Source organism: Saimiri boliviensis, chromosome 2 (genome assembly GCF_048565385.1).
Source record: "Saimiri boliviensis isolate mSaiBol1 chromosome 2, mSaiBol1.pri, whole genome shotgun sequence".
In the NCBI taxonomy this organism is placed as follows: domain Eukaryota; kingdom Metazoa; phylum Chordata; class Mammalia; order Primates; family Cebidae; genus Saimiri; species Saimiri boliviensis.
Genome location: NC_133450.1, coordinates 188,276,489 through 188,290,482, shown reverse-complemented (window position 1 = coordinate 188,290,482; position 13,994 = coordinate 188,276,489). Strand labels below are relative to the sequence as shown.

Here is a 13,994-nt window from a genome sequence, read left to right as displayed (position 1 = left end):
AGTATCAGGACTTCCTGGCTGCAGGCATGCCAAGCTCTTGCCAACAGGAAAAACAAAGATTTCAGGTCTACAGCGGAGAGGAGAAAAGGCAGAAGTGTTTTAACATGTATAGAGTTTCCGTTTTGCAACATAAAAAAGTTCTGGAGCTCTGTTGCATAACAATGTAAATATACTTACTACTACAGAACTATACACTTAAAAATGGTTAAGACAATACATTTTATGTTATACCTTTTACCATGATAAAAAGATTTCAGGGTTAGCATGTTAATGTGGTATTTGGGATAAGGAGTCAGAGAGGCTTTTAAAGAATATCTCACAGGGAAATGGCAGGAACCACGGCAACTCATGGGGCCCAGATGGGGGTCTTGTTGACCACAGTTTAAGAGTCAGCCGGGTAGCATGGCTACCAGGAACCCATGGGTTCTCGGGCCGTAGGCTGCTTTCCCCGCCCAGTCCCTGCTTTGTGCAAGAGGCAGTGGTGATTAGAGGTGTGTTGAGGCTGGAAGTGGGGTCTAATGAAGAATGGGTACAAGGATGGAAGATGTTCAGCCTGGAGAGGATCAGCCTCTGGAAGACATGGTAGAGGCCCCTGATGAATTCTGGGGCCCCAGAGGGAAAGGCCGGGGCCAGCAGGTGGAAGGGACAGGATGACAGATTTCAGCTCAGCCTAAGAAAGACCTTTCCTAGTCAGAGCTTTCTGATGACTGAAAGTAGCTACCTCACAAGGTAGGAGCTCTCTACCACTGAAGGCATTCAAGCAGGTGAGCCCCTCTTGGAGGGACTCAGGCCCTGGGTCAGAGGATCTTCAAGTCCCTTCCAATCCTGAGATCCCATAAGGTCCTACTAGGGTGGGAGTGAGAGGAGACAAGATGAACAACTGGTCCAAGACTTGCAGAGGTTTCCCAAGCTTCTCAGCAGACGCTGATCAGAACGAGTGAGTGTGCAGGCAAGGGCACATATGGGTGACACCGCCAAGGTGACTGAGGGTCCCCATCTGAGTGGCAGCGTTGGCCAGGCCCATCCTAAAGGACCAAGTGTCTCCTGGGCCTCTGAGGAGGAGAGGGAGATAGGGGAGTGGGTGGCTAGCTAAGGGGAAGCCAGTTTAAAGTAGCCTGAGTGCTAGGGTCAGTTTGTACTGGATTCCATGGTGCTGTAGGCTCTCGTCTCCTCGGCAGAGAGACATATAAGGTCTGCTAAAAACTAGGTCACTGCACTCCCAGAATGTGGGAAGTAAAAAGAAACAAAAGTGAAAGTTCCTGTGTCCAAGCAAAACTCACTGCCCAGAAGCTGCAGCTAGGCACTGTGTCTGCCAACACCAGACCCCAGGGCCAGGGTTCTCTAGAAGGGGCCAGGTCTTTCTGGTAATCAGCTGGGAGCCCTCTCTCCCTGCTTGTGGCTGGGAGGCATAAAGCCCTCCCACTTGGGCAGCTCCAGGAGTCCCCTCCTACTGAGGCAGCCAGTCCTAGCCCAGGTGGCTCCTCTGAGAGAACCTCTGCCCCAGGGAGGCAAAGTTATCAGTGGCAGCCACACCTAGCAAAAGGCACACCCCACCACTGTAGAAAAAACCAAGTATACAGATAAATACAAGGAAAAAAAGTCAAAGCAAAACCGTCCATCTGCCAGTTAGGCAGGGAGGGCCCTTCCAGCCACCCTGCAATGGGGGAAGGGCAGGGACAACGTCTTCATTTTGTAGGAGGGCAAACCGAGGCTGAAAAGGCCACAGGGCCTCAGAGCGCCAACCCTGGGGAATGAGGGAGAGGCACGCCCACCCGTCCTGAGCCTGCTGTCTCCTGCTCTCTGCCAGCCATGTTTGGGTGCTGGGCCTATGCATGATCTTACTTTTTGCCACCTTCTGTGGGAGCTGCCATGGACTTACCCATGGTTTTTTCTTTTTAATTAGGAAACTGAGGCTTGAGAAGGGAAGTTACCTGTCCAAATTCCCACAGCTAGTCCAGATCCTAAGCAAAGCCCTGTCCTAAGCTCCCACTCCTCCTCAGGGTCATGGGAGACAAAGGGAATGATAGAAAGAGACAGGGAGTGACTGAGGAGGTCTGGGAGGAGGATCAGGCTCAGGCACAGCTGAGGAAAGCAGCAGAAGAAAAGACACAGGGGAGGTCACTGCCTTCCGATCTCTGAAGGGAGCAGAAAGGAAAGAAGAGGAGAGAAGAACAAAGCCTTCTCAAGAGCCTCCTCTGTGCCAAGCCCTTTCCAGGCACACCTGGCTGAAGGACCCTGGAGGAAATGAAGGACTGCAGAGTGCAGGTTACCAGGGGGCCAGATTTGGGGCTTAAAATAAAGGTCAAGCTGCTAAAGGGAAGCAGGAGCTGCCTAGGCCTGGCTCCCTGGGGCTGAGGGAAGGGGCTGGGCTGTCTCTGCTGGGGTGGAGGGTGTAGGTGTCCTAGGTGGGGCTGTGTTGGGCTCTCAAAGGTCCTTCTGGAGGCCAAGCCTTTACTGCTGGAGGCTCTGTAAAGATTCTGAGGAGTATATATATAAAAAAAATAGCCATGTGTGGTGGCCCATGCCTGTGGCCCAGCTACTCAGGAGACTGAGATGGGAGGATCGCTTGAGCCTAGAAGGTCAAGGCTGCAGTGAGCCATGATTGTACCACTGCACTTCAGCCCGGGTGACAGAGCAAGACCTTGTTTCAGGGAAAAAAAAAAGATTCTGAGGAGGTCTGTACCCCTCCTCTACCATTTAAACTTTTGACTGAGAAAGGGTCTCCCCCCAAGCATCGTCCTCTTCTGAGGCCTCCCTGAGCCAAGCCTGACTCACTCCCCTGCCCTCTCCAGGCCCCTTATGAAAGAGCCAGTGACTGTCAGGGCCCTGGGCAGGAATTATGAATAGGCCCCTCTGCCCTGTTGGCAAAAGGCTGAAAAGCAATGCGGTTCCACCTTTGGGGCAAAGCTGGTTTTGCTTGTTTATCAGGAAGAAAGAATAAAAAGCTGACAGTTTAAGGAAAAAAAAAAAAGAATGAATGAATTTCAGCTGGGTAACTTCTACTCTTTAAGCCAGTTCTGGAATTTCAATGGGCAAATCCCTGATCTCCCTTTTAATGGCCATGTGATTCTTGACGCGCTGCTAAACACGTTGTGCCTCCTTTCCCCATACATAAAATGGGAACCTCACAAGGCTGTAGTGAGGGTTACATGAATTAATCTATGTAAATACTTTAGAACTGTTCTGGAATATAATGAACAGTTATTAAATGCCAATCATAATTATTATTATTACCATTGGACAGGAACAGAAACCTTTGGGGCTTTGGCTTTGGAAGAACCTGTTCCTGTTGCTTCCGGGTCAAGTCCCCTCCTGCTCTGCCTTTACACTGACCTTTGATAGCCTTTTTCAGTCCCCCAAGCTCGGATATTTGCTAAGTGAATGAGTAAGTGAACAAATGAATGAGGTTCTCACTCCAGCACAGTGAAGACACTGGGACAGATTCCTCTCTTCAATACAGATGAGGAAACTGAGGCCTTTGGATGGTGGGGGCATGAGGATTGTCCAAAGTCACACAGTGAGTCCATCTTAGAGCCACATCTAAGAACACCCCTCTCTTCACCCACTCCCCTGCCCCAAATCTCCCACACTCTCCAGTTTATATATTGCTTCCTCTTTTTCAAATGGCAAGAACGATGTCTGTAAGGAGTTGCTCAATTGGTTACGGGAACAAGGCACCCCCCCTCCCGCCTCCTCCGGGCTGTCCGTCTCCATAGAGAGTGGCTGTAATTGAAGGGGAGGCTGTGGTTTTCCAGCCCTGCCTGCCATCACTCAGGCACATCCCTGCTCCTCTGGGCCTCAGGTTCCCCATCTGTGTGTGAAGGAAGGATGCCATCTGTGGTTTTCATAATGTCTTCAAAGCAGGGAAACCCTTCCTTTGAAGGAAACCTTCAATAAAAGCAACAGACGAAAATGAAACTGCTGGGGTTGGCTTCGCCCACACAGCCTCTCCCTGCAGAGACCTGAGGGTCCCACTCAGTAAGAAACCCCTGGGCTCATTGGTCCCTAAAGGACTCTCTGGTCTGATTGCCTCTGGCACTAGATGGATGGAGGGCCACTAATATTCTTCGAGTTGATGAGAGGATGTGTGGAGGTCCCCCCTGGGCTAGAGTTCAGGCTGGCAGGAAGCAGGGTGTCAGCGCAGGTGTGGGAGAGAGGACAGGACACAGTGGGGGAGTTCAAGAGCTGGGTCCAAATCCCTGGGTTTGCTTACCAGTCAGTGTGTGAGCTTGGGCAAGGCACTCAACCTCTGTCAATCTATAGAATGAGTTGGTAATAACTGCCTGGCTGTGTTGTCACAAATATGGTGACATAGAAAATACCGAGCTCTATGCCTAACATGCAGTTGAAGATTAATCATGGATGTCACCAGTATTAGGGACAAGAGGCTTCCACTGAGCCCAAGGTCATTGCCTTTCCCGTTACACTTGCTGCACACCGAGGCCCAGCAGACAGACCAGGACTGGGAGCAGGACCTGGGAGTCTCTGAGCACTGAGTCAAGCATCTTCTGGAATTTCAGTTGTGCCAGGTGTGTGATGATTTTACAATAATGTCTATAATGCCAAGCAGCTCTGGGGTGTATCTGAGGTTAAGGATGAAAAAGAGACTGCGTGCTGTGCAGTGAGGAGGAAACTGAGGCCCAGAAGGGGCAGGGACTGATTCCTTATGATGATCTTTATGGAAGCACACAGAGGCCCTGTGAGTGCCACCTGCCCTGTGGGCACAGACAGCAGCCCTGGGCTGATGGGCTGCAACTTCAAGGTTGGCCTTGTGTTGAAGGCCCATTGGGCACTGGGTCACCCAGAAAAGTCATTTGCTTTTAGGAACCCTAGGAGAGCCAGATATTAATACTATTCTGGGCGTTCTCAGTTTTCTTGTTGGGTGGGGGAGATAAATAAAATGCACATGACTATGAGGGAGAAAGGTCTGGGTCAGAATTCTGGAAGGTCCCTGGGTGTGTGTGTCTATGTTAGGGGCGGAGGTGGCCTCTGACTCAACCAACACTAACCTGCCTTCTGCCACTGGCCTCTTCCTCTCCTAAGTGAGAAGTAATCTTCCTCTGAAACCTGCCCAAACCTTCCTTCTAAACCTGCATCTCCAGGCATAGAAACCATCACCCCATCATGCAGGCCTCTGAGTCTTTCCTCTGCTTCACATTAAGTTGTCACCAAGTCTGCCCAAGGCCACCATCTCACAAATCCATCCCATCCTCTTCTCCAGCCTCCACCCTGCCCTAAATGCCTCCATCATCTCTGGTCTGTGTGACTGCAGTAGTCTCCCCCATCCTTCCTCCACCCTCTCTCCAACCATCCGATTCACCCTACACCCTGGCAAAGCTCTAGTCCCGCTGCTTTCAGATGGGTGCCTTTCCATGACACCCCAGGATCTGTAAGATGAAGTCTAAATTCCCAAGACTCTCTGGGATTTGACATGCTCCAGGGACCCTCACCGGCTCCCATGCAGAGTAGTCTCCTCACCTTGAGCTCCCACCACCCGCCCTTGACCAGCACCTGTCTTGTGGTTTGGATCATTTCCCACCTCTTACTCCAGCCAGACAGTGCCTGTCTATCCCCTACATAGCTTTATGTATTCCTTTCACAATCTAAGTGGATGCACGCCCCAGCACTGGTTCCACAGCTTGATTCAGAGCTGCTAGATGGTGCAAGGGCGGGAGGGACGAACACACAGAAGAATGGGCACAAGGCCGAATATGAGCAGTTCTGGAAAACCGTGCCTTACAGAAGATGATGGAAACAACTGATTAAGATGTAGCCTCAGAGAATTTGTAGATTTTCTCTTAAATCTACAGAGAAAGGAGTTGATTTCCCAAGTAGATAACTCAAAAGTCTTGCTCTAATCTGCCATACTTCGGCCCCATCACCACCTGTCATCCTGTTAACTAAATGGTAACCCATTATGTCACCTTTCAATGTGGTGAAGAACCCCGGGCTCATAACGGCCACCCTCATTGTACAGACAGGGAGGCACAGAGGGAAAGAGGCGTGCTGAGTATCACACAGCAAGTGATTAGCTAGGCCAGGGCCAAAAGCCAGACCTGCCTCTGCAGCGTAGGATGTAGGAAGGTTGGTTAGGACCAAGGTCAGGGAAAGTCACTTGCTCCCAGAACTGGCATCTCCTGAGTCCAGATTCTGGAGGACAGATCCTAGAAGGGACCTAGCCTTACTCATCTGAGATGGACAATCCAGATGAAGCAGGATTTCAGAATCCTGTTCAACAGCTGTTCCCTAAGAGCCTCCTGTGAGGCAGGAGCTATGCTGAGATAAACGGCCCCTGGCTGTTAGGAGTGAGGACTGGGTGGAAAGCAGGTCTATGGCTGAACTCTCTCTCTTTTTTTTTTTTTTGAGACGGAGTTTTGCTCTTATTGCCTAGGCTGGAATGCAATGGCAAGATCTTGGCTCACCACAACCTCTGCCTCCCAAGTTTAAGCGACTCTTCTGCCTCAGCCTCCGAAGTGGCTGGGACTACAGGCATGCGCCACCACGCCTGGCTAATTTTGTATTTTTAGTAGAGATGGGTTTCTCCATGTTGGTCAGGCTGGTCTCGAACTCCTAATCTGAGGTGATCTGCCTGCCTCGGCCTTCCAAAGTGCTGGGATTACAGGTGTGAGCCACCGTGCCTGGGCAAATGGCTGAACTCTTGTCCCCAGCCCACTGCAGGAAGGGCTGCAGCGAGGAAAGCACCAGGTTGGGTACTTCCTGGGGTGGGGGGTGGCTGATGAGGGGTGAGGAATCACGAACGGGCTCCAGCACAGGAGCTGAACCTAGAGGGATGGAGCGTGGTGGGGGGTGTGTGTGTGGGGGGGCGGGGGGGTTGGGGGTTGGGGGTGGGGGATGGGGGTGGGGGGTGGGGGTGGGGGGTGGGGGAGGTTGGGAGATAATTTTCAGGCTGAGAGTGGGGGTGGTGAGGCCAGGGCAAGGAAACCCAGGAGAAGGGACCTGTGCATCAGCCTTGGCACAGCTGTAGTGCAGGGCTCAGGTAAGGACTGGTGACCCACTCCCAGGGGCCTGAAGACAGGTCTGGAGTGTGTCCTTTCACTCTGAGGACTATGGTGAGGAAGGTGTTAGGAGCGACAGGAGGAGAACTATGTTGTAGAAAGTTCATTCCGATGACCACAGTGCAGAGGATGGGGTGCCCCAGGAGAAAGGGAGCCAGGCCGAGCCTGGCACACGGGGAGCCCGCAACGGCGAGGGTGCTCGGGAGAGGAGGAACAACAAAAGGGTGAGGGTGATGCTCAGGGCTGTTCTCGGGACGGCCGAGTGGGCAAGCCGCTTTGCAGCGAGACAGGCTGTCACACTTTGGTGGCTTTTCCAACTCCAACTCTGGCCTCCTCAAACAAAGCAGAAGCCACGCCTTGGCGGGCCGCGGAGCGCAGCCCCTCAGGGTCGGGAAGCCCTCCCTGGCGCGATTCGCGGCTCTCCCGCGGGCCTCCCTCAGGCTCGCCTTCCCCCCGGGCTGCCCGGAAACCCCGCCAGGGAGCTCCGCCCGCGCGCCCTCCACCCGCAGCCCGGGCTCCCGCAGGGCGCTCGCAGCCGCGTCCCGCACTCCTCAGGACCCGGCTTGCGGCAGGCGAAGGAGACGCGAGGTCCGGGAGCGCGGGGCTCCTGGCCATGCTGCAGCGGGCGTGCCCGCGGACTCACCTGACTTGCCCATGGCCGGCTAGGCGCGCTCCTCACTCCCAGCGGCTGCGCTGCACTGCGCTCCCCCGGCCCAACGCTGCCCGGGAGCCCAGGACCGGGCTGAAGCCGCGGCCCCTCCCCCGGCGCCGCCCGGCCCCCGCCTTATAAGGAGCGACAGCTGCGGGTGGAGGCGCCCGTGGCCATCCCGCGGGCCGCCCGGAGAGCTCGCCCCGGGGAAGCAGCGCCGCGACTACCCAGGGCTTCTCGGATGCGGCTGCGGAGCCCAGGCCTCCCGGATCCCGTCCTGGCCTGTTCCTTCCCCGGGACGCGTGGGGAAGCCCGCGCCTGCTGGGCTCCGCATGGCTGCTCCGCGCCGACGCGAGGCATTGACAGCGGGGCGCAGGGTCGCGGCACGAGGGGCGTTCCGGCTGGCGCCACCAGGGGGCGGCCTCTCCCTGCCGCGGCCTGACTCGACACAGCAGCCTCGGGGTGTGCCCCCATCCCGGGTGACCCCGGGGCCCCAGAGGGCGGCTGGTCCGGGGAGGGGGACGCTCCTCTCCCAGGACACGCCCTCTACTGCCAGTAGGGGTGGAAGCGCGGCCGCCTCTAACCCGTCCACTCGCCCCTCATAACCTCCCAGACCACGCCAATTCCCCACCCTACTGTCTGACCCCAGACCTGTCTCCCCAACGCCCCACCTTTTCCCCGTACGCCAGTCAAACTAGATTTCTTACCATTCCCCAACCATGTTCTGGGATTTCGCGCCTTCCTGCCTTTCCTCAGGCAGTCCCTCCGCCGGGAGTGCTGGCCCTGGAGCCACCATTCCGCCGCAGCCCATCCCTCAGGGTCGGCCGGTCTTTCCAACTTCCGGGTGCCCTGACCTCTCCTGCCCCTGGGGGCAGCACACACCCGGTACTGGGGAGACTGGGTCCCACCCATGGCCCCTGCCCCGTGGTACCAGAGCACTGACTTGACAGCACAGCCCGAGTCACCTGTGCTAGACTTCCCGCAGACCTCATTTCTGGGGAAGGGGCTCAGTACACCTCAAATGAAGGAAGCGAATTTTAAGGCTTTTCAATCGGTGGGCACTGAAGTGAACTGACCCGCTGATTATAAGGCTAGAATTTGTAATATCAAGGGCTTTCGAATGTCCGGCAGGGCAATGGCTGGGCACTGCTCTCTCTATTCCTTTCATGTCAGGCAATTACACTTAACTGTGTTTAGTACAGTCATGCATAATGACATTTCAGTCAATGCTGACCACATATACCATGGTAGCCCCAAGAGACATGATACCATACTTTTACTATTTTTCTATGTTTAGATCGGTTTATATATATAAACGTTTACCATTGTACTGACAGCATTCAGTACAGTGACTTGCTGTGCACACTTGTGCCAAGGAGCAACAGGCTATACTACATAGCCTTGGTGCATAGTAAGCTACAGCATTTAGGTTGGTGTGAGTACACTCTCTGATGTTTGCACAACGAAATCACCTAATAACACATTTCTTTATTTTTATTTTTATTTTTGAAACGGAGTCCCGCTCTGTCACCCATGCTGGAGTGCAGTGGCACTATTTGGGCTCACTGCAACCTCCACCTTCTGGGTTCAAGTGATTCTCCTGCCTCAGCCTCCTGAGTAGCTGGGATTACAGGTGCCCACCAACAGACCCAGCTAATATTTGCATTTTTAGTAGAGACAGGGTTTCACCATGTTAAGCAGGCTGATCCTGAACTCCTGACCTCAGGGGATCCACCCACCTTGGCCTCACAAAGTGCTAGGATTACAGGCGTGAGCCACCGCGCCCAGCCTGTGCTGCTTATTTTCATGTGTGTAATAGTTCACAGTCACAATTTTGATTGTAAAAAGGTAACGTTCTCTATTTAGAGCAAGCCCGAACTCTACTGCTGGTAGAAAACTTAACTTACACACTCAAGGAAACTCAGACCTACTTCAGTTTGTTTGGGATAAATTCAGAATCTTTCCGGGCTCCTCGCCACACCTTTGAGTCGTAGCCTATAGACTCGGATGCTTAGGCAAGTGCATCCATCTGGCTGAGCCTGAGTCACACGCCTTCACACAACCACCCAGAAACAGAATGGAGGGCCAGGCGCAGTGGCTCACGCCTGTAATCCCAGCACTTTGGGAGGCTGAGGCAGGCAGATCACCTGATGTCAGGAGTCTGAAACCAACCTAGCCAATATGGTGAAACCCCGTCTCAACTAAAAATACAAAAAATTAACCAGGCGTGGGGATTCGGTCCTGTAGTCTCAGCTACTCAGGAGGCTGAGGTACAGGATTGCTTGAACCCAGGAGGTGGAGGTTGCAGTGAGCCGAGATTGCGCCACTGCACTCCAGCCTGGCAACAGAGAGACTCTGTCTTAAAAAAAAAAAAATCCAAAAAACAACAATAGAACAAAGGAATTTCCCACACCCCCAAAACCCCCAAGCTGTCAGAGTTAGACAGGGTCTTTTACATTCAAATAGAGACTCTATCACACGCTGAAAAGCCAGAAACCAGCCATTGTCAATTGTTATTTCCATTCTTAAAAGGGGAAATTTTGTTTCTGTCCTAAGTCTGTTTCCCCAGAATATGCTGCACCCCATGAATCAGCCCCTTCTCAGTGTCTAAGCTCTTACATCATTATGAATTATTTCCCAAACTAGTTTATGAAACGAACTATGGTTTAAGCCCTCCAGTCTTTGGCTCTTCATTGGCAGAGGTTTTTGGAATGAAAAGTCACTGTGATAGCCAGTGAGTGAAAGGCCATGGCAACTAGAAAAGTGGAATAAAAAAAAAAATGGCAGAAAGTCTCCTTATTTTATCCCGTTATGCTCTCTTTACTACTGTACTCAGAAAATAAATGGGATGCAGCCAAAGATATATTTAGAGGAAAATAAGCAGCATGATAAATAGGTACATAGGTTTTCAGTTAGACCTGGGTTCTGCTTTTTTATTTTTATTTTTCGAGATGGAGTCTTGCTCTGTCACCCAGGCTGAAGTACAGCGATATGATCTTGGCTCACTGCAGCCTCTGCCTCCTGGGCTCAAGCAATTCTCTTGCCTCAGCCTCCCAAGTAGCTGGGATTACAGGTACATGCCACCATGCCCAGCTAATTTTTGTATTTTTAGTAGAGACAGGGTTTCACCATCTTGACCAGTCTGGTCTTGAACTCCTGACCTCGTGATCCACTTCACCCAGCCAAGAAGTCTCTTCTTATCGATATCTGTATCTTAGAATTCTGAATCTTACATGCATAGACTTATAAATAGCCTATTAAAATTTGGAGTCTAGAGGGAGAAGATTCTCCTCTGATGTCTCTTAAAATTTTCCTAAAATAGCCTGAAATATGAAAGATGGTTATTTATTTATTTTATTTTGAGAAGAAGTCTTGCTCTGTCACTCAGGCTGGAGTGCAGTGGCAAAATCTTGACTCACTGCAACCTCCACCTCCTGGGTTCAAGCGATTCTCCTACCTCAGCCTGAGTAGCTGGGATTATAGGCGCCCACCACCATGACCAGATAATTTTTGTATTTTTAGTAGAGATGGGGTTTCACCATATTGGCCAGGCTGGTTTCCAACTCCTGTGTGTGTGGCTCCTCAGTGCCATTCCCACTTCCAGCCTTGGCTGTCCAAAGTGTGAGATTATATGTGTGAGCCATTGTGCCCTGCCCCCAATACTATTCTCAAAGTTTTTATGATTGTATCTCCAGAACAGGATCAGCCTTTAGATCTTTATTTCCCTTCCTATACCCCCCTCCCCCTCCCCCACCCAAGTACCCTTCTCATTTCTCTTACTTCCTTTCCAGACCATCAAACATAAACTTCTTTTAAAGAATTTTTAAATTGTTATTACTTTTTAGGGACAGGGTCTTGCTCTGTTGCCCAGGCTGGAGTGCAGCGGCATGGTCATAGCTCACTGTAATATCCTTGAATTCCTGGGCTCAACTGATCCTCCTGTCTCAGCCTCCTAAGTAGCTGGGACTACAGGTACACACCACTGTATTTTTTGAGATGGGTTCTTGCTATGTTGACCAAGTTGGGAACATCTACTTTTCTAATAAAACATCTTGTCAGTCCTATCCTGATGAGAAAAGACCTCTATGATAGACTGTGTTATTCAGAATACTTGCTGTCCTTCCCTCAACGCACACATAAACACCGTGGGAAGACTGTGCATCCCTACCCTTCGAACTCTGGAGTGGCCCTGTGACTTGCTTTGGCCAGTAAAACGTGGGAAGAAATGACCGTGTCACTTCTGAGCACAGACTTCGTGGCCAGCTTGTGGTCCTCTCTGTCTCTTTTCTCCCCTTTGTGAGGATACTAGAATGGGTCTGGAGTGAAGATAGTATCAGGTGTGGCAGCTGACCTGCAATGGACGTGTGAAGGAAACAAAACAGAAGCCTCTGTTGTAAGCCACTGAAGTTTCGGGGACTTAGCCTAAGCTGTACCACTTCCCTGGTCCTCCATCAGCTGGCCCTCCATCTCCATGTTCCCATGGTCTCTCTGCCCCAAGGGTGTCCTGGAACTAGAACATCAGGACCAGCACAGTGGGGAGAACTGTCTAGTATGCTCCTGGGTCTTGGAAGGCCTGAAGCTCTCTCTGTCCTGAAGGCTGAAAGCTGGGGTCTTTGTGTTTGACTCTCTGTCACTGCCTGCCCTCTGGGCTGACCAACTGTGTCCTAGCTGATCTGCTCTCTCAGGGCCCTTGGCTTGGGATAATAGCACCCCATGACTTCTTTTTTTTGTGTGTGAGACAGGGTCTCACTTTGTCTCAGGTGTGAGACAGGTTGGTGTGCAGTGGTGCAATCTCGGCTCACTGCAACCTCCACCTCCCAGGTTCAAGTGATTCTCCAGCCTCCCGAGTAGATAGGACCACAGGCATGTGCCACCATGCCCAGCTAGTTTCTATGACTTCTTATCCCAGAGCAAAGGACACAGCTCACCCAAGTGTGATCAGTGGTTTCATTTTTGAATGTCAACATTGCTTAGAAGCATGCATGATCATATAAAAATTATTTTTATTAAAATAAAAAAGCTTTCCAGTATATTGCATTGAAGACATTTATACAGAAAAAAGGCAATTGCAACAAACATGCTACATCAGCACTGATATATTCTGAAAGCTTTAAGTGCCCATTTTCCAGCAACATTTTGGTATAACACACATATCCCTATGTATTTCAGAGGGTACATATAATACTGAAAAAATACTTCATGTAAAATCTAAGTTCATGTGCATATACACAAGAAGTATTACATCAAATAGCTTATTTCTAACTGTGAAACACATTCAAAGTATTCAATTTCTTAGACAACATGCAAACATTTTAATACTGACACTTTTAAATATTTAAACCACAATTCTTTATACTTCTATATCAAAAAAGAAAGTCAGAACACTTATCTACATTGTACGTATCATAAAAAGCAAATGTGTTTTCATGAATGGAAAGTACTGGGTTTACACACATGATTGTCATTTTACAAATATGGCTATTCACCTTCTTCATAATAAAATAGAAATATAAAGTATTATTTACATGAACTACTCATTATTTCACTTTTTGGCAATTATATAAGTAGCAGCAATTGGTTTAAAGATTGATGTTTAAAAACATTTAACTTGGATGACTATCGAAGAATATATATCTGGTTAATATAAAAATTGCATAATGCAAGATGCTTTGATGCAATGTCACTTCTCCCTTTCACAAAAGTCACAAACACTAATCCAGGACTAATGAGCCTGTCATTTACAACATATAATTATATGAGTGTCATTTAATCGCTTGCTTTTGCATAACACAGTAGTTGGGGTTCTTAATTAAATTTCTGTAATTTAGTGCAAATTTTCCTAATAATTTACATAGTAATTTCAAAGATGCTTTATTTATATTTCATATTCTATAATGGCAGTGGCTCTTCACTGGGACTCCTAGCTTCTAGATAGAGTAGGTAATTATCTGTAAACAAAACAAATGCAATGGGAACCTTAATACTTCAAAATGAACTCTGAAATGAAGTTCGTGAACCTGATAGTAAAGTGAGTTATCTTTCTAAAAAGTGGTCATCTGATTTCCCATCAATAAGCTTGTTTTAGAGTGGGGGACCCATCTGATGAGCAAATGTAAATCATACAGCAGTGGTCTACCAGAAAGAGACATCCTCTTTTCATTAGTATTTGGAACAACACATTTTAACATTTGTAAAAACAAAACAAAAATCCTACTAATATTGGCAAATTTAAAAAAAAAAATACTGTGTGGTGAATAGAGGTGACACGTGCTTTTCCTTGGCCGCTATTGAACTACAAACCAGCAGTCTTGAATGTCTTTCTCAAGGCA

At 49.9% G+C, this 13,994-nt stretch overlaps 1 protein-coding gene across 1 annotated transcript in view; it reads right to left on the bottom strand.

Moving 5' to 3' along the window:
* GLIPR2 (GLI pathogenesis related 2) overlaps positions 1-7,781 on the bottom strand; it is a 28,917-nt gene extending 21,136 nt beyond the window's left edge. The window contains exon 1 of the mRNA XM_003943783.4: positions 7,660-7,781. Within this exon, the coding sequence (XP_003943832.1) occupies positions 7,660-7,672 (13 nt within the window). The 5' untranslated portion in view covers positions 7,673-7,781. The remainder of the gene's footprint in view (positions 1-7,659) is intronic.
* Positions 7,782-13,994: the final 6,213 nt, after the last annotated feature.